Source organism: Blennius ocellaris (genome assembly GCF_963422515.1).
Source record: "Blennius ocellaris genome assembly, contig: SCAFFOLD_84, whole genome shotgun sequence".
NCBI lineage: Eukaryota > Metazoa > Chordata > Actinopteri > Blenniiformes > Blenniidae > Blennius > Blennius ocellaris.
This window is the reverse complement of record NW_027661965.1, coordinates 135531-161879: the sequence shown is the minus strand read 5'-3', so window position 1 is coordinate 161879 and position 26349 is coordinate 135531. Positions and strand designations below refer to the sequence as shown.

Here is a 26349-nt window from a genome sequence, read left to right as displayed (position 1 = left end):
CCGGGTGACGAAGATGGTGCTCATCAAGGAATAGTGAGTCTCAAACTGCTCTTAAAAAACCTCTTTCGGCGCATTCAGCGGGTTTTCCTTGCAGCCGTCAGGAGTCGCGTGAGCGTCGGAGAGTCCCGCGGGGTGGTGGCGGGGCTGTCTCCCGGTGCGTTTGTCCCGGAGCGGAGCGGCTGTGTCGGGACGTGAATAACGGGAGGACCGGTCTTTTTCTAGGCGTCGCTGCTGTTAGCATGAGCGCGAGCAGCGGCTAATTAGCTCCCCGCTGGAGGAAAACAAAAAAAACCGCTCCCGGGAACACGAAGCGCTGCTCGGGTGGCTCCGGGGGTCGAACGTGTCGCCGAGGTCAGCGTCTTTAGCCGGTTAGCGGCGTGTTAGAGCCTTAAAGTGCCGTTAATGTTAAGCTTTGGTCCCGTGAGTGGCAGATTAAGGTTTCCTCCCCGGCGCTGAAGTCAGACTCGCGGTGGGAGTGAGCGGAGAACTTCACCTGCGTCAAATCAGCACTGGGTTGTGCTGATGAAGCTAAAATATGATCTATATACTCATAAATCCTACATGTAGGAAGTATTCTTCATCTGAGTGTTAGTCTCTTCTTGGTTTATATACGAGGAACTGGTTTGTCTAAACATCAGGTCAAATCACATGGGAACTTTATAAACACTTACAAACAGTCCATCTGAGCAGGTTTCAGTTTGAACTGACCGCGGGTCAGTTTCCTTCTCCAGGCGGTAATAACATGGTTATAACAGGGTTAAATCACACTGGACCAGCTGCACATGCTCAGTTTTACAATCTCTCATGGCCAGTGTGGTGAAGTCACTGAGTTATTAGTTGTTTATAACTAGTCACAGTTATTAGTTGTTTATAACTGGTCTAGAGGTTATTAGTTGTTTATAACTGGTCTAGAGGTTATTAGTTGTTTATAACTGGTCTAGAGGTTATTAGTTGTTTATAACTGGAGGTTATTAGTTGTTTATAACTGGAGGTTATTAGTTGTTTATAACTGGTCTAGAGGTTATTAGTTGTTTATAACTGGAGGTTATTAGTTGTTTATAACTGGAGGTTATTAGTTGTTTATAACTGGTCTAGAGGTTATTAGTTCTTTATAACTAGTCACAGTTATTAGTTCTTTATAACTGGTCTAGAGGTTATTAGTTGTTTATAACTAGTCACAGTTATTAGTTCTTTATATCTGGAGGTTATTAGTTGTTTATAACTGGTCTAGAGGTTATTAGTTGTTTATAACTGGAGGTTATTAGTTCATTAGAACTGGTCACAGAGGTTATTAGTTGTTTATAACTGGTCTAGAGGTTATTAGTTGTTTATAACTGGTCTAGAGGTTATTAGTTGTTTATAACTGGTCTAGAGGTTATTAGTTGTTTATAACTGGAGGTTATAGTTCATTAGAACTGGTCACAGAGGTTATAACTATACACTTCTTTAATGTAAAGCCGGTTTATTGTGATTTCCATGTTCAGACCTGCAGAATGGGACATTTTTCTGTAGATTATTACAAACAAAGTTAGAATTTTGATTAATTTCTGTTAAATCTGACTTATTTCTTTGTTTCCAGAGTCTAAATGAATCTTCATGAAGTAAAGACGGTGAATTACTTCACGTTTATCGTCTTTCTGGGGAAGGTTTGAAATCAAATCAAACTTTATTAATAGAGCAGTTTTCATACAAACATACATGAAACACACATAAAAGATAAAAAGCCGTTGTGGTGCTGGAGCCACTCCAGTGTCGACAAACAGTAGAGTGAATAATTCCCTCCATTAGGACTGGACAGATTCGTCTCACTCCTCATAAAGTCATTTAATTGGTCTCACTCCTCATAAAGTCATTTAATTGGTCTCACTCCTCATAAAGTCATTTAATTGGTCTCGTCATAAAGTGATTTAATTGGTCTCACTCCTCATAAAGTGATTTAATTGGTCTCGTCATAAAGTGATTTAATTGGTCTCACTCCTCATAAAGTCATTTAATTGGTCTCACTCCTCATAAAGTCATTTAATTGGTCTCACTCCTCATAAAGTCATTTAATTGGTCTCACTCCTCATAAAGTCATTTAATTGGTCTCACTCCTCATAAAGTGATTTAATTGGTCTCACTCCTCATAAAGTCATTTAATTGGTCTCACTCCTCATAAAGTCATTTAATTGGTCTCACTCCTCATAAAGTCATTTAATTGGTCTCACTCCTCATAAAGTCATTTAATTGGTCTCGTCATAAAGTGATTTAATTGGTCTCACTCCTCATAAAGTCATTTAATTGGTCTCACTCCTCATAAAGTCATTTAATTGGTCTCACTCCTCATAAAGTCATTTAATTGGTCTCGTCATAAAGTGATTTAATTGGTCTCACTCCTCATAAAGTGATTTATTGGTCTCACTCCTCATAAAGTGATTTATTGGTCTCACTCCTCATAAAGTGATTTATTGGTCTCATAAAGTGATTTATTGGTCTCCCTCAGTTCCTCGTCCTGAACGTCATATGAAGAACTGAAGTTGACAGTAAATCTCCCCGATGATGAAGAACTTCTGTGACGATTCATATTTATCTTCTCGATGCAAATGAACCAATTTGTTATCAGTTTTCTGCTCAAGCCGAAGTATTTCTATATAAATATGTCAGATTTGCATCCCGGTTCTCCAGATATGAAATCCTTCCAGTAGACGTCCAGGGTTTCCTCACTTGTTCTGCACTTTGTTTCCTCTGCTTCACATTGAAACGGGTTTGAAATGTGATTTTCATGCATAAAATGCATGAAAGAGGTTTTTTTTCACCACTTCAGTTGCGTCGCTCTAAATGAGGAACCAGTTGAGTCGATGATCTGAGTGTGAAACGTTGATTTAAAACATGTAGAGACTGTTAATCTGAGTTCTAATCAGACTATTGATCTAATCAGCTAATCTCTGAGGTTAATGATCCGTCACGGTGCTCAGCCTTTATTTTACCCTCAATCTTCTTCTTGGAGGATAAATCAACTCATTATTGGTGTTTTTCTTTGAAGCCGTCGCCAATAAAGCAGATGAGATTGGTCTTTGAACTCCACCTTCTTCCCGTCACACTGACGTGGTTGTGATACGAATCAACACGTTTCCATAGTTGTTGGGCAGAAAAACACATTTTTCACGGAGTTTCTTTGCTGAAGCAGCAGTTCAGGTGTGAATGAACCCGTCGGACACCAATCTGCTCCTTTTGTCCTTAAAATGTAGAAACTGGTGGATCTGATGACGAGCAGCAGGTTTTAATCAGCTTCACTGCTTATTTTTTATTTTTAGTATTATTGTTTTATAATTACTTTACTCTTCCCCGAAGCGAAATTGTCTTGTTGCAGCAATCTGGTACATACGGATATTATAGAATACGATAGAATAGTAATAAAAGTAAAGACTAAAACTATAAAAGTATCTGGGTATAAGACATAGAAATAAGACGAGATCAAAGCAAGATAATAAATAGTAAGGTGCAGTGGCAGAGCCATTAGAAGTACCATTATATAATAATAATAATAACAATAATACACATAATAACAATGTGTAACAGTGTATAATACTCCTGTATAGTACTACTAATAATGGTAGCAATAATATAACAATAACAACAATGTATATATATATATATATATCAGTAATAATATATATATTGTTGTTATTGTTATTTTATTGCTTTCTGTGTTTATTACACATTGTTCACTTCTTGTTGTCATTATTCTGGTTTTTAACTTTAAACACAGTTAAAATGTATTGAAGCAGGTCCAGAAGGTTGTTTTCTGTTTCTCAATCCCACCACATTATAAAATATTTCATCTGAATTAAATGTCATCAAATATAATTTTAAAAAGAAAAAACAGTTTATGTAACTGGAAATGTTTTTTCCTGATTAAATGAAATGAATGGAAGTTGGTAACAACATCGAGTTAGATCTTTTATTTACTTTTATTTGAATTTGATTTGTAAAGTAAGATTGAATCTCTTAAAATAGAATTAGGATGAATTTGCTGACCGTTAAGTTAAATAACTTAATTACTGTACAATTAAATGAGCGATTTTACACAATTCTGTCAAGTTCTGACTTTATTCTGCCACTTGATTAAATTCTAGGATGAATATTTGTTTAGTTAAAGTATAGAGATGATTTAAACCTGTTGAGGTGCAAAGAAATGTAGAATATTTCTGATTTAAAAAGAAAAAGGTCAACATTTAAAGACGAGGTTTGTTTTTCGAGATGCGCTTCTTTTTAAAGTTCCACCTCCGGTTTAAAAAACTCACCTGGGCGTCTTTTAAACACTGAATCTTCAGCTTCAGTGGTTTTATCACACTGGGATGTACAAACCTTTAAAGAACATTTGATTCTCTCTGACAAACAATCGACTGACGTCCAGGAAGAAAAGCAAGAAAGGAGTTTACTGTGACTCAAACCTGAATAATGTAGATTTTATGTAAAGAAATTAACTCCTTAATGACTTAACGTCTGGTTTGGTTTATTTTTAGCGTCTGAACAGGTTTAAATATGAACCTGCAGTGAAATATTACTTCTTATTTAGTGAACTGAACGGGTGAAATGTAAATATTAGTTATATGAGTCTTTGAGCCATTAAAGTATGAAAATAGACAACGAAAACCCAGTTTTGTTGATTTTGACTCGTTTGAATGAGTCTCTGGACTCGACCAGTCTAAACTCTGCACGTCTGTCGTTTTCTGGTATTTTACACTCATTTTACTTTAAAATCACAACATTTACATTTAAAAGAAAACAATATTTTCTCAGATAAAATAAATTGGAATAAAAAAAGTGTGATTTACTTCATATTCAGCTTCTTTGCGGTGACTTTAACTTTAAATGATTCACTCTGTGGTGAACACAAACTGTAAAATGTCCATTTTCATCTTTTCCACTCTTATCAATCCTCTGAACTTGCACAGCCTCACATTTACAGTTTAAACGTCATTTATTTGTTAATTTAGACCAATTTCTGTATTAAAAAATGGCAAGATAGAAACTTTTTTCCAACATTTTCACAAACAAACGAATGTTCAGGAACTAAAATTAGATTTCCTTCACATGTATCTCCGTTGGTGTGACGTGTAGATGTGCTTTCTTCGTTTTCCCTCCTCACGAGCAGTTTGTGAGCCTCTGGAGGAGAACAGTGTTTTACACTGGCTGTTTTCATTTACACCATTTAAAGTGAAGCAGGAGTTTAAAAATGGGTTGAAGTGTTTATGTCCTTGCTGTGAAGGACTGGAGGACAGAAGCAGGGAGACACGCTGTGTCTCTGCTGGGTTTCGTGCAGTAACGAGGAGTTTCATCAACTTCACTTTATGAAGATTCAATGTTTTTCCCCCTCCAAGTTTTCCTTTAACCACCAACGCGAGTCTGACTTCAGCGGATTTACCGTTACTGCTAACGGGGCTACGTTAGCTCCCCGCAGCTGGCTAGCTGCTAGCCGGCAGCCCGCTTCACCTTTAGACCCCCGGAGCTTCAGCCCGGAGGCTCAAACGCGACTTGTATCGGCGTCAACGACCCGTTTCCACGTGTTTTTCCTGCTTCCATCAGCGCCTCCGAGCAGCGGGGAGCCGAGCCTCCCGGGGCTAGCGTGAAGCACTGGATGCTACTAGCATGTAGCAGTTAGCTGTGTAGCGGTGTGGATGATTATCTCTCAATTAGTGTAAATTAAAGTCGTTCCCGGTTAATAATCATGTTGTTGTGGGCAGAATCCCTGCTGGGATGTCACTGCCGGGGCCACGTTGTTGTCTGCAGACACTGGACCTGTTGTTTAATCTGACCCTCCTCATTATTTATACTTTAAACTCACAATGTGCCAAGACACTGACAGAATGAGATATTATTTATATTTCTATAGAAAACCGGCGGCACATGTTGAAAGATAGACAATTTAATGTGATGATGTTGTTTGTGTTACTATGAGGAACCAATAATAGACTTGTGTTATAAGTCATTATTGACATGACTCGGTGTGAAAACTGCATTTTTAAGCTCAATCCTGCACAGAGAAATACATTATTCAGAAAAATACCACGTTGTTGTTGTTGTTTTTTAATGGACTAATGGGATTTATGAGCAAAAACCAGAAAGGAGCCACACAGGTGTAATAAAAGCGTCGTCTCTCAATAATAATTGACTTTATTTACTTTAATCTTTTTACAATTAAAATAATCCACTGTCAAACAAACAATAGGGAAATAATTAATGATAATGTTGGAACTTAACGAGATAATAAAGTGTGTGTGTGTGTGTGTGTGTGTGTGTGTGTGTGTGTGTGTGTGTGTGTGTGTGTGTGTGTGTGTGTGTGTGTGTGTGTGTGTGTGTGTGTGTGTGTGTGTAGTCTCGAGAAAAGATATAAAAGAAGGAGAAAGTTATAAGCAGAAAAAAATTGGAGGAATAATAACAATAGTGGTACTACAGTAATACTACAGTAGTACTACAGTAGCAGTGCTGTAGTACTACTGTAGTACCACTGTAGTACTGCTGTAGTAGTGCTGCATGGAGGCCTTCACTGTTTCCATGGCGACCTGGGGAGTGTCGCATTTCCATGGCGACCTGGGGAGTGTCGCGTTTCCATGACGGTGTAGAGAGCACGGTGTTTCCATGACAACCGAGGGACCGCTATTGTTTTTAGATGACATGGGGGAACTTTGTGTTTCCATGACGACGTCGGAAGCGTTGCGTCTCCGTGACGACGTGGAGCGTTTCTCGCTGACCATCGTCACGTTGTCACTCAGACTGGAGCTCCAGTAGGGGGCGCCGTCTGGCCATCGTCACGTTGTCACTCAGACTGGAGCTCCAGTAGGGGGCGCCGTCTGGCCATCGTCACGTTGTCACTCAGACTGGAGCTCCACTGGGGGGCGCCGTCTGACCATCGTCACGTTGTCACTCAGACTGGAGCTCCACTGGGGGGCGCCGTCTGACCACCGTCACGTTGTCACTCAGACTGGAGCTCCAGTAGGGGGCGCCGTCTGGCCATCGTCACCTTGTCACTCAGACTGGAGCTCCACTGGGGGGCGCCGTCTGACCATCGTCACGTTGTCACTCAGACTGGAGCTCCACTGGGGGGCGCCGTCTGACCATCGTCACCTTGTCACTCAGACTGGAGCTCCACTGGGGGGCGCCGTCTGACCATCAGCTGCTGCTGGTTGTTTAGAACATAAAAGAGGCGTTGACTCGTCTCTTGGCTCCAGGATTCCGTCGTTGGTGTTTTTGACCACGTGCTCCCGGAGCGACCCACAATGCACTGGGGCCCGGCGGCACATTCAGCACTTTATGATCGTCCAGTCAAATCGTTCTCAAGGTTTTGCGTTCCTCTCAGATCCGTTGGTTTGTTGGTTCCTGCTGCTCCTCGTCAGGACGTCCAGACGTCGTGATGCTCGTAGACTTCAGGAGGTCGCAGGAAGCAGAGATATAGAATCAATAGAACTTTGAGTGGGTTTATGAGGATTTCAGAGAACTTCTCATCAAGAACGCTTTGAACACGTTAAAAACTGAATCAAAAATCACTTTATTGACACAAATAATTGCCGTTTCAGAGGCTAGAATAGAAAGTTTTCCTCCATGAAGTGACGTGAGGAACCGAGGTGTTCATGTTCTACCTGGAGAACCAGAGGTTCCAGCTGGTTTTCTTGTTTCCAGCAGATCCTCCTGGTAACTAGTTACCTCAGGGTTACTCCCTCACCTGGCTTTCTCCATTCTCACTACTTTAATCCCAGATAGTAATAACAATAATCCCAGATTATGACCTGTACGTGCTCCTACAGGTGTTTGTCTTCTTGTTAGATCTGTTTATTAGGTGTTTTACACCTTGATGATGATGATGTAACACAACAGTGTCATTTCCCTACCAGAGTAAAAGCAGAGTTCACTGACGTCTGTCTGGCTGAAGCCTTGCAGCTCACTGGGCTCTACTTTCTGGTGGAAGGATCTGTGCAGGTGTTTGGTTAGGGTTAGGGGTAGGGGTAGGGGTAGGGTTAACCCTGACCCTACCAGGTCCAGTACTGCTGCCCGTTACCGGTCCCTGGTGGACGCCGTCCAGCTTAACGTGACATCACACATCAGCAGCGTCGTGATGAAAGTCTTACTTCATCTCTAGGACTTGATGAGTCACATGACCTGGAGGAAAGATGATGTGCTGTGTGTTGTTACTGACCTGCCACTAATGTGTTTCTTTCTCTCCTCCTCCTCCTCCTGCCCCCCCCCCCCCCCCCCTCCTCCCAGCCGTGTAGTCTTGCCGGTCTCTGTGGAAGAGGTGAGTATCACTACCATCCACACTCCAAAGTGAATATTATTGGATGTCTTGGCGCTTCGTGCTCAGAGCCACTGAAAAGCGAACTTTGTGGAAATGCTCCGTCTCCATGGAAACCATGGAGCTTGCAGCTGCTGCACATGTGCACAGCGGCTTGACCCCGACTAGCAGTTCTGCACATGCTCAGTAGAGCCACTCAGAACAAAGTCTCCTCTGTGGCGTCGTGACTCCCCGTCCATGTTCTCCTGCACTTGGTACTTTTATTTTGATAGTCACCGTAATAACGATCCAAGTTAGTACTTTTATTTTGACAGTCACCGTAGCAACGATCCAAGTTGGTACTTTTATTTTGACAGTCACCGTAATAGCGATCCAAGTTGGTACTTTTATTTTGACAGTCACCGTAATAACGATCCAAGTTGGTACTTTTATTTTGACAGTCACTGTAATAACAATCCAAGTTGGTACTTTTATTTTGACAGTCACCGTAATAACAATCCAAGTTGGTACTTTTATTTTGACAGTCACCGTAATAACAATCCAAGTTGGTACTTTTATTTTGACAGTCACTGTAATAACAATCCAAGTTGGTACTTTTATTTTGACAGTCACCGTAATAACAATCCAAGTTGGTACTTTTATTTTGACAGTCACCGTAATAACAATCCAAGTTGGTACTTTTATTTTGACAGTCACCGTAATAACGATCCAAGTTCATACTTTTATTTTGACAGTCACCGTAACAACGATCCAAGTTGGTACTTTTATTTTGACAGTCACCGTAACAACGATCCAAGTTCATACTTTTATTTTGACAGTCACCGTAACAACGATCCAAGTTGGTACTTTTATTTTGACAGTCACCGTAACAACGATCCAAGTTGGTACTTTTATTTTGACAGTCACCGTAATAACGATCCAAGTTCATACTTTTATTTTGACAGTCACCATAATAACGATCCAAGTTCATACTTTTATTTTGACAGTCACCGTAATAACGATCCAAGTTGGTACTTTTGTTTTGACAGTCACCGTAGTAACAATCCAAGTTGGTACTTTTATTTTGACAGTCACTGTAATAACAATCCAAGTTGGTACTTTTATTTTGACAGTCACCGTAATAACAATCCAAGTTGGTACTTTTATTTTGACAGTCACCGTAATAACAACCCAAGTTGGTACTTTTGTTTTGACAGTCACCGTAATAACGATCCAAGTTGGTACTTTTATTTTGACAGTCACCATAATAACAATCCAAGTTGGTACTTTTATTTTGACAGTCACCGTAACAGCGATCCAGCTCTACTACAGTCTTCCTGCCAGCGGTTGTATTTTCATATGTAATTGTGGTTATATTGTAGTTCTGATTGTGACCTTGACCCTCTAAACCTCGAAACTACCTGAGAGGTGATTCTGATGTTTTGGTCGGATGAATAATGTAGAAATGAGCCTGTGACGAGGCTGCTGGACCCCCCCCCCCCTCCCCCACCCCCCCCCCCCCCCCCTCCCCCCCCCCCCTCCTCCCCCTCCCCCGAGACTTTATGAAACAAACCAGCCTCAAATTTCAACCACCAGTGAAAATAAACACACAAAAGCTGCAAAGTTGTATCTTCATCTTTGCTCATGCAGCCGTTTGCAGAGCTGCATCTTCTGAAGCTGCTGCCCAGGATGACCCCCCCCCCCCTCTCTCCCCCCTCTCCCCCCCCCTCCCCCCCCCCCCCCAGTACCAAGTAGGGCAGCTGTACTCGGTGGCCGAGGCCAGCAAGAACGAGACGGGAGGCGGTGAAGGTATCGAGGTGCTGAAGAACGAGCCGTACGAGAAGGACGGGGAGAAGGGCCAGTACACACACAAGATCTACCACCTGAAGAGGCAAGTCTGGGGGGCGGGGGGGGGGGGGCGGGGGTCTGCTCTGTTGGTCTATGAACCTGCAGCTTGCTGGACTTTCTACCGTCACGTTTGCTTTTTCAATTCATTTTTCATTGTTTCTATTTTGTGTTTCTGAGTTTTTCTGCATCATTTATCAGAATAATTAAAACTCACTTTAAGTCCACAGTTTCCTCGTTATGACATCATGAGTTATGACGTCATGAGTTATGACGTCATGAGTTATGACATCATGAGTTATGACATCATGAGGGGAAGTTTCACCGTATAACATTTAGCACTAGATTGTAGTGCAGGTTATTAAATGAAGCGAAATGAAAGAAGATGAGACGGAGACGTCTCCTCTCTTTACTGGTGTGGTCAGTCAGTTGCTGTTGCATTATGGGAGTTTTTACAGATTCACCCTGACAGCGCGGCTTTGAGGCTAATGCTAGTTGTTAGCTTCCACGGCAGCGTCCAGCTGGTCCAGACCCCCTGCTGACCTCTGACCCCTCCTGCTGACCTCTGACCCCCTGCTACCCTCTGACCCCTCCTGCTGGCCTCTGACCCCTCCTGCTGACCTCTGACCCCTCCTGCTGACCTCTGACCCCTGGTGAGAGGTGTGCTCTGAAGGTGAACTGTGTCTTCCTGTTTGTCCCGCTGCAGTAAAGTCCCGGCGTTTGTGAAGATGATTGCACCAGAAGGAGCTTTAGTTTTTCACGAAAAGGCCTGGAACGCCTACCCCTACTGTCGTACCAGTGAGTCCCCCCGCTGCACCTCCCCCCCCCCCCCTCCCTCCATCTGAACACTGACTCTTCCTCTCTCTCCTCCCTCGGTTCCTCCCTCCCCCCCCTCCATCTGAACACTGACTCTTCCTCTCTCTCCTCCCTCGGTTCCTCCCCCCCCCCTCCATATGAACACTGACTCTTCCTCTCTCTCCTCCCTCGGTTCCTCCCTCCCCCCCCTCCATATGAACACTGACTCTTCCTCTCTCTCCTCCCTCGGTTCCTCCCCCCCCCCTCCATATGAACACTGACTCTTCCTCTCTCTCCTCCCTCGGTTCCTCCCTCCCCCCCTCCATATGAACACTGACTCTTCCTCTCTCTCCTCCCTCGGTTCCTCCCTCCCCCCCCTCCATATGAACACTGACTCTTCCTCTCTCTCCTCCCTCGGTTCCTCCCCTCCCCCCCCCCCTCCATCTGAACACTGACTCTTCCTCTCTCTCCTCCCTCGGTCCCCCCCCCCCTCCATCTGAACACTGACTCTTCCTCTCTCTCCTCCCTCCCCCCCCTCCATCTGAACACTGACTCTTCCTCTCTCTCCTCCCTCGGTTCCTCCCCTTCTCCCCCCCCCTCCATCTGAACACTGACTCTTCCTCTCTCTCCTCCCTCGGTTCCTCCCCTCCTCCCCCCCCCTCCATCTGAACACTGACACTTCCTCTCTCACCTCCCTCGGTTCCTCCCCTCCTCCCCCCCCCTCCATCTGAACACTGACACTTCCTCTCTCACCTCCCTCGGTTCCTCCCTCCCCCTCCATATGAACACTGACTCTTCCTCTCTCACCTCCCTCGGTTCCTCCATATGAACACTGACTCTTCCTCTCTCACCTCCCTCGGTTCCTCCCCCCCCTCCATATGAACACTGACTCTTCCTCTCTCACCTCCCTCGGTTCCTCCCTCCCCCTCCATATGAACACTGACTCTTCCTCTCTCTCCTCCCTCCCCCCCTCCATCTGAACACTGACTCTTCCTCTCTCTCTTCCCTCCCCCCCTCCATCTGAACACTGACTCTTCCTCTCTCTCTTCCCTCCCCCCCTCCATCTGAACACTGACTCTTCCTCTCTCTCCTCCCTCGGTTCCTCCCCCCCCTCCATCTGAACACTGACTCTTCCTCTCTCTCCTCCCTCGGTTCCTCCCCCCCTCCATATGAACACTGACTCTTCCTCTCTCTCCTCCCTCGGTTCCTCCCCCCCCCCTCCATATGAACACTGACTCTTCCTCTCTCTCCTCCCTCGGTTCCTCCCCCCCCCCCTCCATATGAACACTGACTCTTCCTCTCTCTCCTCCCTCGGTTCCTCCCCCCCTCCATCTGAACACTGACTCTTCCTCTCTCTCCTCCCTCGGTTCCTCCCCCCCTCCATCTGAACACTGACTCTTCCTCTCTCTCCTCCCTCGGTTCCTCCCCCCCTCCATATGAACACTGACTCTTCCTCTCTCTCCTCCCTCCCCCCCTCCATCTGAACACTGACTCTTCCTCTCTCTCCTCCCTCCCCCCCTCCATCTGAACACTGACTCTTCCTCTCTCTCCTCCCTCGGTTCCTCCCCCCCTCCATCTGAACACTGACTCTTCCTCTCTCTCCTCCCTCGGTTCCCCCCCCCCCTCCATATGAACACTGACTCTTCCTCTCTCTCCTCCCTCCCCCCCTCCATCTGAACACTGACTCTTCCTCTCTCTCCTCCCTCCCCCCCTCCATCTGAACACTGACTCTTCCTCTCTCTCCTCCCTCCCCCCCTCCATCTGAACACTGACTCTTCCTCTCTCTCCTCCCTCGGTTCCTCCCCCCCTCCATCTGAACACTGACTCTTCCTCTCTCTCCTCCCTCGGTTCCTCCCCCCCTCCATATGAACACTGACTCTACCTCTCTCTCCTCCCTCGGTTCCTCCCCCCCTCCATATGAACACTGACTCTTCCTCTCTCTCCTCCCTCCCCCCCTCCATCTGAACACTGACTCTTCCTCTCTCTCCTCCCTCCCCCCCTCCATCTGAACACTGACACTTCCTCTCTCTCCTCCCTCGGTTCCTCCCCCCCCCCATCTGAACACTGACTCTTCCTCTCTCTCCTCCCTCGGTTCCTCCCCCCCTCCTCCTCCATCTGAACACTGACTCTTCCTCTCTCTCCTCCCTCGGTTCCCTCCCCCCCTCCATCTGAACACTGACTCTTCCTCTCTCTCCTCCCTCGGTTCCTCCCCCCCTCCATCTGAACACTGACTCTTCCTCTCTCTCCTCCCTCGGTTCCTCCCCCCCCCCTCCATATGAACACTGACTCTTCCTCTCTCTCCTCCCTCGGTTCCTCCTGACGTCCTCCTCAAGTTGTGACGGTGAGTTTCATTTTCCTTCAATCCTTTAAAAACCTGCAGGTGAAATGAGGTTATTTTGTTCTCATTCATCCTCTCATCACTTCAAACACCAAAGTAAAGGTTTGTTCAGGAGCAGCACTTTGTTCTCAGCTGTTCCTGTTAGAACAGTGGTGTGAATCCTATCACTATAGAGGTTCTACGTTCTAGCAGAGGAGGATTCACTCCACTAATCATCTCACCTCAACAACTGATTTAGTGGATTTCAAACATGAAGTCCCAGTGCACCGCTGCCACGGCCCCGCTCTCCACTGAGCACCGCTGCCACGGCCCCGCTCTCCACTGAGCACCGCTGCCACGGCCCCGCTCTCCACTGAGCACCGCTGCCACGGCCCCGCTCTCCACTGAGCACCGCTGCCACGGCCCCTCTCTCTACTGAGCACCGCTGCCACGGCCCCGCTCTCCACTGAGCACCGCTGCCACGGCCCCGCTCTCCACTGAGCACCGCTGCCACGGCCCCGCTCTCCACTGAGCACCGCTGCCACGGCCCCGCTCTCCACTGAGCACCGCTGCCACGGCCCCGCTCTCTACTGAGCACCGCTGCCACGGCCCCGCTCTCCACTGAGCACCGCTGCCACGGCCCCGCTCTCCACTGAGCACCGCTGCCACGGCCCCGCTCTCCACTGAGCACCGCTGCCACGGCCCCGCTCTCCACTGAGCACCGCTGCCACGGCCCCGCTCTCCACTGAGCACCGCTGCCACGGCCCCGCTCTCCACTGAGCACCGCTGCCACGGCCCCGCTCTCCACTGAGCACCGCTGCCACGGCCCCGCTCTCCACTGAGCACCGCTGCCACGGCCCCGCTCTCTACTGAGCACCGCTGCCACGGCCCCGCTCTCCACTGAGCACCGCTGCCACGGCCCCGCTCTCCACTGAGCACCGCTGCCACGGCCCCGCTCTCCACTGAGCACCGCTGCCACGGCCCCGCTCTCCACTGAGCACCGCTGCCACGGCCCCGCTCTCCACTGAGCACCGCTGCCACGGCCCCGCTCTCCACTGAGCACCGCTGCCACGGCCCCGCTCTCCACTGAGCACCGCTGCCACGGCCCCGCTCTCCACTGAGCACCGCTGCCACGGCCCCGCTCTCCACTGAGCACCGCTGCCACGGCCCCGCTCTCCACTGAGCACCGCTGCCACGGCCCCGCTCTCCACTGAGCACCGCTGCCACGGCCCCGCTCTCCACTGAGCACCGCTGCCACGGCCCCGCTCTCCACTGAGCACCGCTGCCACGGCCCCGCTCTCCACTGAGCACCGCTGCCACGGCCCCTCTCTCCACTGAGCACCGCTGCCACGGCCCCTCTCTCTACTGAGCACCGCTGCCACGGCCCCTCTCTCTACTGAGCACCGCTGCCACGGCCCCGCTCTCCACTGAGCACCGCTGCCACGGCCCCGCTCTCCACTGAGCACCGCTGCCACGGCCCCGCTCTCCACTGAGCACCGCTGCCACGGCCCCGCTCTCCACTGAGCACCGCTGCCACGGCCCCGCTCTCCACTGAGCACCGCTGCCACGGCCCCTCTCTCCACTGAGCACCGCTGCCACGGCCCCTCTCTCTACTGAGCACCGCTGCCACGGCCCCTCTCTCTACTGAGCACCGCTGCCACGGCCCCGCTCTCCACTGAGCACCGCTGCCACGGCCCCGCTCTCCACTGAGCACCGCTGCCACGGCCCCGCTCTCCACTGAGCACCGCTGCCACGGCCCCGCTCTCCACTGAGCACCGCTGCCACGGCCCCGCTCTCCACTGAGCACCGCCTCCACCACTACCTGGCGGCCAGCGACGGTCCGCAGGGTTAAAAATAGACGTGAGCCGAGCGCCATGTTTTACCTGGAGGTCTGATTGTTTAATTGGATTTAGCTGCAGGCTTGGAGCTCGTCGCTCACAACTCACTCATTCATGGTGTGTGTGTGTGTGTTCTCTCTCTCTCTCTCTCTCTCTCTCTCCCCCTCTCTCTCTCTGTCTCTGTCTCTGTCTCTCTCTCTGCAGAACGAGTACATGAAGGATGACTTTGTAATAAAGATCGAGACGTGGCACAAACCTGACATGGGAACAGTAGAAAACGTGAGTCTGCCTCCTGGAACACGACGTTACCCATCATGCACCACGACGTCACCCATCATGCACCACGACGTTACCCATCATGCACCACGACGTTACCCATCATGCAACACTACGTCACCCATCATGCACCACGACGTCACCCATCATGCACCACGACGTTACCCATCATGCAACACTACGTCACCCATCATGCAACACGACGTTACCCATCATGCACCACGACATCACCCATCATGGAACGTGTGTGTGTGTGTGTGTGTGTGTGTGTGTGTGTGTGTGTGTGTGTGCAGGTCCACGACCTGGACGAGCAGACGTGGAGGACGGTGGAGGTCGTCCCCATCGACATCTCCAGCAGAGACGAAGTGGCCCAAGGAGTGAGTTTCCTTCTGTGTTCGGGGACTCTCTAGGCCCCGTTGTCATGGCAACCAGGGCCGTTGTGGGTCTCCAGGGACACGTGGCTGCTCAGAGCGCGTCCTTTAGAGGACCACGGGTCCAGGTTCGTCCCCTCAGAGAGGACAGGGGACGCCGCTGCAGCCTGCCGGCCCCTACGTGGGCCAGGTCGGCATTAAGTCAGTGGAGCGGCAGCGGCGAGGTGGAGATCAGGTCTGGGACCCACAGCGACACGTCTCCAGCCCGAGGACGAGCTGGGGACGCTTGGTCGCTATGGAGACTGTTGGTTGTCCACCTCCGTCTTTTCTGAGACCAAGAGTCGGTCTTCTTCTTCTTCTCATCCAGAGTCCCACTGAAGGTGGACTTCCACCCTGCTGCACCAGCTTTCTCTTCTCTGTCTCCACTGCAGCCGCTCCGCTCTGCTCTGTCCTGGTGTCCCAGTCCTTGGTTTATATCACAGCTTCTGTCTCGGTCTCTGTCCCCACTGCCACCTCTCAGCTCTGTTCTCAGATGTTTCCACTGCCACCTCTCTGCTCTGTCGTCATCAGATGTTTCCACTGCCACCTCTCTGCTCTGTCGTCATCAGATGTTTCCACTGCCACCTCTCCGCTCTGTTGTTATCAGATGTTTCCACTGCAACCGCTCCGCTCTGTCGTCATCAGCTGTTTCCACTGCCACCTCTCAGCTCTGTTGTCATCAGATGTTTCCACTGCCACCTCTCCGCTCTGTTATCAGATGTTTCCACTGCAACCTCTCCGCTCTGTCGTCATCAGCTGTTTCCACTGCCACCTCTCAGCTCTGTTCTCAGATGTTTCCACTGCCACCTCTCTGTTCTGTCGTCATCAGATGTTTCCACTGCCACCTCTCTGCTCTGTCGTCATCAGATGTTTCCACTGCCACCTCTCTGCTCTGTCGTCATCAGATGTTTCCACTGCCACCTCTCCGCTCTGTTGTTATCAGATGTTTCCACTGCAACCTCTCTGCTCTGTTGTCATCAGCTGTTTCCACTGCCACCTCTCAGCTCTGTTGTCATCAGCTGTTTCCACTGCCACCTCTCTGCTCTGTCGTCATCAGATGTTTCCACTGCCACCTCTCAGCTCTGTTCTCAGATGTTTCCACTGCCACCTCTCTGCTCTGTCGTCATCAGATGTTTCCACTGCCACCTCTCTGCTCTGTCGTCATCAGATGTTTCCACTGCCACCTCTCCGCTCTGTTGTTATCAGATGTTTCCACTGCAACCGCTCCGCTCTGTCGTCATCAGCTGTTTCCACTGCCACCTCTCAGCTCTGTTGTCATCAGATGTTTCCACTGCCACCTCTCCGCTCTGTTATCAGATGTTTCCACTGCAACCTCTCCGCTCTGTCGTCATCAGCTGTTTCCACTGCCACCTCTCAGCTCTGTTCTCAGATGTTTCCACTGCCACCTCTCTGTTCTGTCGTCATCAGATGTTTCCACTGCCACCTCTCTGCTCTGTCGTCATCAGATGTTTCCACTGCCACCTCTCTGCTCTGTCGTCATCAGATGTTTCCACTGCCACCTCTCCGCTCTGTTGTTATCAGATGTTTCCACTGCAACCTCTCTGCTCTGTTGTCATCAGCTGTTTCCACTGCCACCTCTCAGCTCTGTTGTCATCAGCTGTTTCCACTGCCACCTCTCTGCTCTGTCGTCATCAGATGTTTCCACTGCCACCTCTCAGCTCTGTTCTCAGATGTTTCCACTGCCACCTCTCTGCTCTGTCGTCATCAGATGTTTCCACTGCCACCTCTCTGCTCTGTCGTCATCAGATGTTTCCACTGCCACCTCTCCGCTCTGTTGTTATCAGATGTTTCCACTGCAACCGCTCCGCTCTGTCGTCATCAGCTGTTTCCACTGCCACCTCTCAGCTCTGTTGTCATCAGATGTTTCCACTGCCACCTCTCCGCTCTGTTATCAGATGTTTCCACTGCAACCTCTCCGCTCTGTCGTCATCAGCTGTTTCCACTGCCACCTCTCAGCTCTGTTCTCAGATGTTTCCACTGCCACCTCTCTGTTCTGTCGTCATCAGATGTTTCCACTGCCACCTCTCTGCTCTGTCGTCATCAGATGTTTCCACTGCCACCTCTCTGCTCTGTCGTCATCAGATGTTTCCACTGCCACCTCTCTGCTCTGTCGTCATCAGATGTTTCCACTGCCACCTCTCCGCTCTGTTGTTATCAGATGTTTCCACTGCAACCTCTCTGCTCTGTTGTCATCAGCTGTTTCCACTGCCACCTCTCAGCTCTGTTGTCATCAGCTGTTTCCACTGCCACCTCTCTGCTCTGTCGTCATCAGATGTTTCCACTGCCACCTCTCCGCTCTGTCGTCATCAGATGTTTCCACTGCAACCTCTCCGCTCTGTCGTCATCCAACATTTTTTCCCACTGCTACCTCTCTGCTCTGTCATCCTACGTTTCCACTGCGACCTCTCTGCTCTCTCCAGATGTTCAAACTGCTCCCTGTTGGTGTCGTGGCATCACCCCAGCACGCTGCAACGTGTCAGCTCTGTGAGACCCAGACCTCACGCCTCCACAGCCACCTTTCTGCTCTGCTTCAAGATGCAGTGATCGTCTCAGTGTCCCAGTAAAGGACCTCCACCTCCTCCACAACCTCCGCTCTGGAAGATGCAGACGTTGCATCTCCACTGCAGCCTCTCGGCTCTCCAGCGAGGCTCCTTTGCCTCTTATTGACCTGGAGTCTCCACTGCGGCCTCTGCTGGGCCGCACACTGACCTGGAGTCTCCACTGCGGCAGCTCTGCTCTGCTTCCAGCTGAAAGGAGAGAAGAGCCTCAGGCTGTGACGTTTCTCAGGAGCCGTGACATGAAGTGGCGGCGTGAGAGCGGCAGCGGCTGATTGGTCGCCTGCGTCGCTCACCGAGCTAATCCACCATGTTGCTTTACAAGCTAACAGGAGGCCTTAAGCCTGCAGGAGGGACACCGTCCTCCCGGGAGGGACACCGTCCTCCCGGGAGGGACACCGTCCTCCAGGGCCTCCGCCCAACAATAAGGACTTAAGTGGATCAGCGTTGAGGCCCCGACTTAATCTGAGTGTCCATCTGCTGCAGGCCTGAGGCACGCTGGATTAAAACCAGCTCAGCTCGGCCCGGCCCGGCTTGGCCCGGCTCAGCTCGGCTCGGCCCGGCCCGGCTCAGCTCGGCTCGGCCCGGCTCGGCCCGGCCTGTGTAGTAGAACTACCATGTGACCACTCGTGTCCCCTCCGGTGACGGAGCAGCGAGGTGCTCATCCTTAAGTCCCCGTTCTGACTCCCTCCAAACATCAAGCGTCCGTTTCCATGACAACGGTTCCCAGTGAAGCAGCAACAGCTGTTTGTTGCCCAAAGACACTGAAAACAACCTTTTGGGAATGTTCAGGCTCCGTTTCCGTGGAAACGTGGGGGGGACACTTTGTGAGTGTCTCCTGGTGGACGGAGGGACGCCGGGGTCTGCTGCTTCTGCACATGCTCAGTAGAGACCTTCACAATAAATCTTCCTCTGCGGGGTCATGACCCCCAGTCTTTCTCCTGGACTAGGTGCTTTTATTTTGACAGGGCTCATTGTCTCGCGGTGGGTCTGCTTGTCTCATTGTCTCATGTCCACTTCCAGGACTACAAACCAGAAGAAGACCCGGCTCTGTTCCAGTCTGCGAAGACCGGCAGAGGACCCCTGGGCCCCGAGTGGAAGGTAGAGCACTCCTGTCCCTCGTCCTCCTCCTGTCCTCCTCTACCTCCTCACGTCTCCTCTCTGTCCCCTCACCGTCCACAGAACGAGCTGAAGACAGACTGTCCCTACATGTGTGCATATAAACTGGTCACGGTCCGGTTCCGGTGGTGGGGTCTGCAGACCAAGGTGGAGAACTTCATCCACCGGGTGAGGGACGGCTCAACCTGTCTGTCTCAGTGTCTCTGCCTCAGTGTCTCAGTCTCAGTGTCTCTGTCTCAGTGTCTCTGTCTCAGTCTCAATGTGTCTCTGTCTCAGTGTCTCTGTCTCAGTGTCTCAGTCTCAGTGTCTCTGTCTCAGTCTCAATGCGTCTCTGTCTCAGTGCGTCTCTGTCTCAGTGTCTCTGTCTCAGTGTCTCAGTCTCAGTGTCTCTCAGTCTCAGTGTCTCAGCGTGTCTCAGTAAAAGGACTTTTATTTTGTAGTTCTTTCTGCGTCCCAGCTCTTTATTCATTGGGTGTAATTCCAGTTCTGCCCAGCAGGGGGAGGCAGGTTCTTTTAACTGAACCTAAAATCCTGCAGTTTGGAGACGAAAGTGTGAAAAGCAGTTTCCTAAATGCAGTAAAACTTTAACAGGTTGAAAAGTTGAATACTTTAACTTCCTGCTCAGCTGTTTGGTGGAAAAACTCCAAGATTCAAGTTAAAAAACTTCAAACAGAAACAGTAAATAGTTTTTTGAACATGTATTTTCTTAAAGTTTTGATTTAAACTGAAAATAGTCTCAATTTTATTGCTTTTTATGTCTTATTGCAAATATCAAAATATTTAGTTGCATGAAAAATCCCAAAGGATCGTTTTATATGTGAAATATTGTTTTATTAAATAAAACGCAAAAAGACATGAAGTCTTTTAAATGAAAAGTACATTGATTGATGAAAAAAGCTTGATTATCCGTCTGAAGAATGTAAGTTTACATGATGTGGGACAGTTTTCTTTCTCTTTTCTAACCTCACTTCAGCTTTTCTTTCTCTTTTCTAACCTCACTTCAGCTTTTCTTTCTCTTTTCTAACCTCACTTCAGCTTTTCTTTCTCTTTTCTAACCTCACTTCAGCTTTTCTTTCTCTTTTCTAACCTCACTTCAGCTTTCCTTCCTCTTTTGTCACCTCACTTCAGCTTTTCTCTTTCTTTTCTAACCTCACTTCAGCTCTTCTTTCTCTTTTCTAACCTCACTTCAGCTTTTCTTTCTCTTTTCTAACCTCACTTCAGCTCTTCTTTCTCTTTTCTAACCTCACTTCAGCTCTTCTTTCTCTTTTCTAACCTCACTTCAGCTCTTCTTTCTCTTTTCTAACCTCACTTCAGCTCTTCCTTCTCTTTTCTAACCTCACTTCAGCTCTTCTTTTTGATTTTCTAACCTCACTTCAGCGTTTCTTTCTCTTTTCTAACCTCACTTCAGCTTTTCTTTCTCTTTTCTAACCTCACTTCAGCTTTTCTTTCTCTTTTCTAACCTCACTTCAGCTTTTCTTTCTCTTTTCTAACCTCACTTCAGCGTTTCTTTCTCTTTTCTAACCTCACTTCAGCTTTTCTTTCTCTTTTCTAACCTCACTTCAGCTTTTCTTTCTCTTTTCTAACCTCACTTCAGCTTTTCTTTCTCTTTTCTAACCTCACTTCAGCTTTCCTTCCTCTTTTCTCACCTCACTTCAGCTTTTCTCTTTCTTTTCTAACCTCACTTCAGCTCTTCTTTCTCTTTTCTAACCTCACTTCAGCTTTTCTTTCTCTTTTCTAACCTCACTTCAGCTCTTCTTTCTCTTTTCTAACCTCACTTCAGCTCTTCCTTCTCTTTTCTAACCTCACTTCAGCTCTTCTTTTTGATTTTCTAACCTCACTTCAGCGTTTCTTTCTCTTTTCTCACCTCACTTCAACTTTTCTTCCTCTTTTCTAACCTCACTTCAGCTTTTCTTTCTCTTTTCTAACCTCACTTCAGCTCTTCTTTCTCTTTTCTCACCTCACTTCAGCTTTTCTTCCTCTTTTCTAACCTCACTTCAGCTTTTCTCTTTCTTTTCTAACCTCACTTCAGCTTTTCTTTCTCTTTTCTCACCTCACTTCAGCTTTTCTTCCTCTTTTCTAACCTCACTTCAGCTTTTCTTCCTCTTTTCTCACCTCACTTCAACTTTTCTTCCTCTTTTCTAACCTCACTTCAACTTTTCTTCCTCTTTTCTAACCTCACTTCAGCTCTTCTTTCTCTTTTCTAACCTCACTTCAGCTTTTCTTTCTCTTTTCTAACCTCACTTCAGCTTTTCTTCCTCTTTTCTCACCTCACTTCAGCTTTTCTTTCTCTTTTCTAACCTCACTTCAGCTTTTCTTTCTCTTTTCTCACCTCACTTCAGCTTTTCTTCCTCTTTTCTAACCTCACTTCAGCTTTTCTTTCTCTTTTCTAACCTCACTTCAACTTTTCTTTCTCTTTTCTAACCTCACTTCAACTTTTCTTTCTCTTTTCTCACCTCACTTCAGCTCTTCTTTCTCTTTTCTAACCTCACTTCAGCTCTTCTTTCTCTTTTCTAACCTCACTTCAGCTCTTCTTTCTCTTTTCTCACCTCACTTCAACTTTTCTTTCTCTTTTCTCACCTCACTTCAGCTTTTCTTTCTCTTTTCTCACCTCACTTCAGCTCCTCTTTCTCTTTTCTAACCTCACTTCAGCTCTTCTTTCTCTTTTCTAACCTCACTTCAGCTCTTCTTTCTCTTTTCTAACCTCACTTCAGCTCTTCTTTTTGCTTTTCTAACCTCACTTCAGCTCTTCTTTTTGCTTTTCTAACCTCACTTCAGCATTTCTTTCTCTTTTCTAACCTCACTTCAGCTTTTCTTTCTCTTTTCTAACCTCACTTCAGCTTTTCTTTCTCTTTTCTCACCTCACTTCAGCTCTTCTTTCTCTTTTCTAACCTCACTTCAGCTCTTCTTTCTCTTTTCTAACCTCACTTCAGCTCTTCTTTCTCTTTTCTAACCTCACTTCAGCTCTTCTTTTTGCTTTTCTAACCTCACTTCAGCTCTTCTTTTTGCTTTTCTAACCTCACTTCAGCATTTCTTTCTCTTTTCTAACCTCACTTCAGCTTTTCTTTCTCTTTTCTCACCTCACTTCAGCTTTTCTTTCTCTTTTCTCACCTCACTTCAGCTCTTCTTTATCTTTTCTCACCTCACTTCAGCTCTTCTTTTTGCTTTTCTCACCTCACTTCAGCGTTTCTTTCTCTTTTCTAACCTCACTTCAGCTTTTCTTTCTCTTTTCTAACCTCACTTCAGCTCTTCTTTCTCTTTTCTAACCTCAATTCAGCTTTTCTTTCTCTTTTCTAACCTCACTTCAGCTCTTCTTTTTGCTTTTCTAACCTCACTTCAGCTCTTCTTTTTGCTTTTCTAACCTCACTTCAGCATTTCTTTCTCTTTTCTAACCTCACTTCAGCTTTTCTTTCTCTTTTCTAACCTCACTTCAGCTTTTCTTTCTCTTTTCTCACCTCACTTCAGCTCTTCTTTCTCTTTTCTAACCTCACTTCAGCTCTTCTTTCTCTTTTCTAACCTCACTTCAGCTCTTCTTTCTCTTTTCTAACCTCACTTCAGCTCTTCTTTTTGCTTTTCTAACCTCACTTCAGCTCTTCTTTTTGCTTTTCTAACCTCACTTCAGCATTTCTTTCTCTTTTCTAACCTCACTTCAGCTTTTCTTTCTCTTTTCTCACCTCACTTCAGCTTTTCTTTCTCTTTTCTCACCTCACTTCAGCTCTTCTTTATCTTTTCTCACCTCACTTCAGCTCTTCTTTTTGCTTTTCTCACCTCACTTCAGCGTTTCTTTCTCTTTTCTAACCTCACTTCAGCTTTTCTTTCTCTTTTCTAACCTCACTTCAGCTCTTCTTTCTCTTTTCTAACCTCAATTCAGCTTTTCTTTCTCTTTTCTAACCTCACTTCAGCTCTTCTTTCTCTTTTCTAACCTCACTTCAGCGTTTCTTTTTCTTTTCTAACCTCACTTCAGCTTTTCTTTCTCTTTTCTCACCTCACTTCAGCGTTTCTTTCTCTTTTCTAACCTCACTTCAGCTTTTCTTTCTCTTTTCTAACCTCACTTCAGCGTTTCTTTCTCTTTTCTAACCTCACTTCAGCTTTTCTTTCTCTTTTCTAACCTCACTTCAGCTTTTCTTTCTCTTTTCTAACCTCACTTCAGCTTTTCTTTCTCTTTTCTAACCTCACTTCAGCTTTTCTTTCTCTTTTCTAACCTCACTTCAACTTTTCTTTCTCTTTTCTAACCTCACTTCAACTTTTCTTTCTCTTTTTGCAGCAAGAAAAGCGAATTTTCACCAACTTCCACCGCCAGCTGTTCTGCTGGATCGATAAGTGGGTGGGTTTGACCATGGAGGACATCAGGCGGATGGAGGAGGAGACGCAGAAGGAGCTGGAGGAGGTAACTGACCCCGGGGGGGTGGAGCTGGGGGGGGGGGGGGGTCCTCGGCTCTCTAACCTTGTCTCTTCACATCAGATGCGTCAGAAAGGAGACGTTCGAGGAACCTCGGCGATAGACGAGTAGAAGCCCGTCGCTGTAGTTCAGACTCTAGAGGCAGGAGGAGTAAGTTTCCCTTCAGGAGGAGGAGCAGGAGGAGGAGGAGGAGGAGGAGCAGGAGGAGCTACTGCATCTCACCTTTTAACCCTCTAACATCCAAACTTTCCGTTTCCTGCACGAGTCGTGGTCTCCAGTGTGTCTCGTCCTGGTTCTGCTCGTCCACATGGCGTCTGGACGCTTCACTCTTTAGCTCCATTATATTAGATTATCTTTATATGAAATCCCTGTTCATTATTCATTATTTAATTTAATTCAGCTTTTATTTTGTTTATATATATTTATTTATTTATAATTATATATTATTTATTTATAATTATATATAATTATTTTTATTTATAATTATATATAATTATTTTTATTTATAATTATATATAATTATTTTTATTTATAATTATATATCATTTTATTTTTCATTATTAAATAAATTTACTCTATAATTATTTTATTATGTTTATTTTATATATTAGTTTTGTTCTTTTTTATATATATATATTTTTAAAATCCTGGAGGTTCTTGTTCTTTTAGTCATTATATTTATTCATTATTGAATTTAATTCAACTTTTATTTTGTTTATATATTTATTTATTTATAATTATATAGAATTTTATTTATTTATAATTATATATAATTTTATTTTTCATTATTAAAATTTTTTACTCTATAATTATTTTTTATTTTTATTTGATATATTTATTATTTTTAAAATATATATGTTTCATATATTGTACAGTTCTATTTTTGTTATATACATTTGTTGTAATTGAATAATGTTTTCAGCCAAACAGGAGATTTAGTCTCTTCACACACATTAAACAACAACAATAATAATAATAATTGGTCCAACGTCCCACCAGGATGCAGATTGATTCAATTAAGGAGCAACACAAAGGAAAAGATCAAAGGGGGTTCCTATGATCCATGTGTGACGACCAGGATTCATCGTTTGTTTGTTTTTAATTTCTCCTCATTCACTCACATTTCCAGCTTTTCTTCCAGCCGCTGCATGTTCCCTCTCTTTTCTCCGTCACCTCGTCCACCTGGACGTCTGCAGGTCACCACTTAACCTCCTACTGATAAACTCTACGTCTGAACCTCCTACTGATAGACTCTACGTCTGAACCTCCTACTGATAAACTCTACGTCTGAACCTTCTATTGATAAACTCTACGTCCTGAACCTTCTACTGATAAACTCTACGTCTGAACCTCCTACTGATAAACTCTACGTCTGAACCTCCTACTGATAGACTCTACGTCTGAACCTTCTACTGATAAACTCTACGTCTGAACCTCCTACTGATAAACTCTACGTCTGAACCTTCTACTGATAAACTCTACGTCTGAACCTTCTACTGATAAACTCTACGTCTGAACCTTCTACTGATAAACTCTACGTCTGAACCTCCTACTGATAAACTCTACGTCTGAACCTCCTACTGATAAACTCTACATCTGAACCTTCTACTGATAAACTCTATGTCTGAACCTCCTACTGATAAACTCTACGTCTGAACCTTCTACTGATAAACTCTACGTCTGAACCTCCTACTGATAAACTCTACGTCTGAACCTTCTACTGATAAACTCTACGTCCTGAACCTTCTACTGATAAACTCTACGTCTGAACCTCCTACTGATAAACTCTACGTCTGAACCTTCTACTGATAAACTCTACGTCTGAACCTCCTACTGATAAACTCTACGTCTGAACCTTCTACTGATAAACTCTACGTCTGAACCTTCTACTGATAAACTCTACGTCGCCCGTCAGTCGACTCACTAAGGGTTAAAAAGAGGTGAACCTGCAGACGTCCAGACGCTTTGATCATGTCTAATGTCTCTCTCTCTCTCTCTCACCCCCCCCCCCCCCCCCTCCCCCCCCCCCCTGCAGCTACGTCAGACCGGTCCTCTCCGAGGCACCAGTGCTGCCCATGAGCAATGAGGCAAACCAACCAAACCCCCATGATGATGTCATCCCGGACTCCACCTCCGCCCCTCCTCCACCCTCACATGGCTCCTGGTGGGGGGGTGGGGGGGGGGGTCAATGACCTCCTGGTACTGTACAGCTCCTCCCCAGTCACTCGCCTCCTGTTCACCACAACAACAACAACAACAACAACAACAACAAACGCTTAAAAAACAAAAACAAACAAAGCTGGTTTTGCATTTGTATAAAAGAGAAACAAGAAAAGGTCTTTGCACACGACTTGCCTGACGTGTCACTGTTAGTTTGGTCCCCCCCCCCCCCCCACCGCCCCTCCTGCCCCCCCCCCCGATGCATGCTGGGTAACTGATGATGCTCCAGCTGCAGCTGGGAGCTCTTCTGTCCTGTGACCAGTGAAACAACAACCTGGACCCAGAGAAACACTTGAGACCTGCAGACCA

The 26349-nt window shown here is 46.8% G+C and overlaps 1 protein-coding gene across 1 annotated transcript; it reads left to right on the top strand.

The window, feature by feature from the left end:
• pitpnb (phosphatidylinositol transfer protein, beta) lies at positions 1-26349 on the top strand. The gene is made up of 12 exons (XM_080521963.1): positions 1-33; positions 8242-8272; positions 9994-10139; positions 10800-10891; positions 13222-13229; positions 15248-15322; positions 15613-15696; positions 19329-19406; positions 19488-19592; positions 23686-23808; positions 23884-23970; positions 25856-26349. Exons 1-11 carry the CDS (start codon positions 14-16, stop codon positions 23929-23931), a joined length of 810 nt encoding a protein of 269 aa, XP_080378089.1. The 5' UTR covers positions 1-13; the 3' UTR covers positions 23932-23970; positions 25856-26349.

Bases quoted from the DNA above. Each gene is read 5' to 3' on its own strand.
- pitpnb (XM_080521963.1), top strand. From the start codon at position 14: ATGGTGCTCATCAAGGAATA. The intron at 34-8,241 runs GTGAGTCTCAAA...CCCTCCTCCCAG, and splicing joins ATGGTGCTCATCAAGGAATA to CCGTGTAGTCTTGCCGGTCT. The intron at 8,273-9,993 runs GTGAGTATCACT...CCCCCCCCCCAG, and splicing joins TGCCGGTCTCTGTGGAAGAG to TACCAAGTAGGGCAGCTGTA.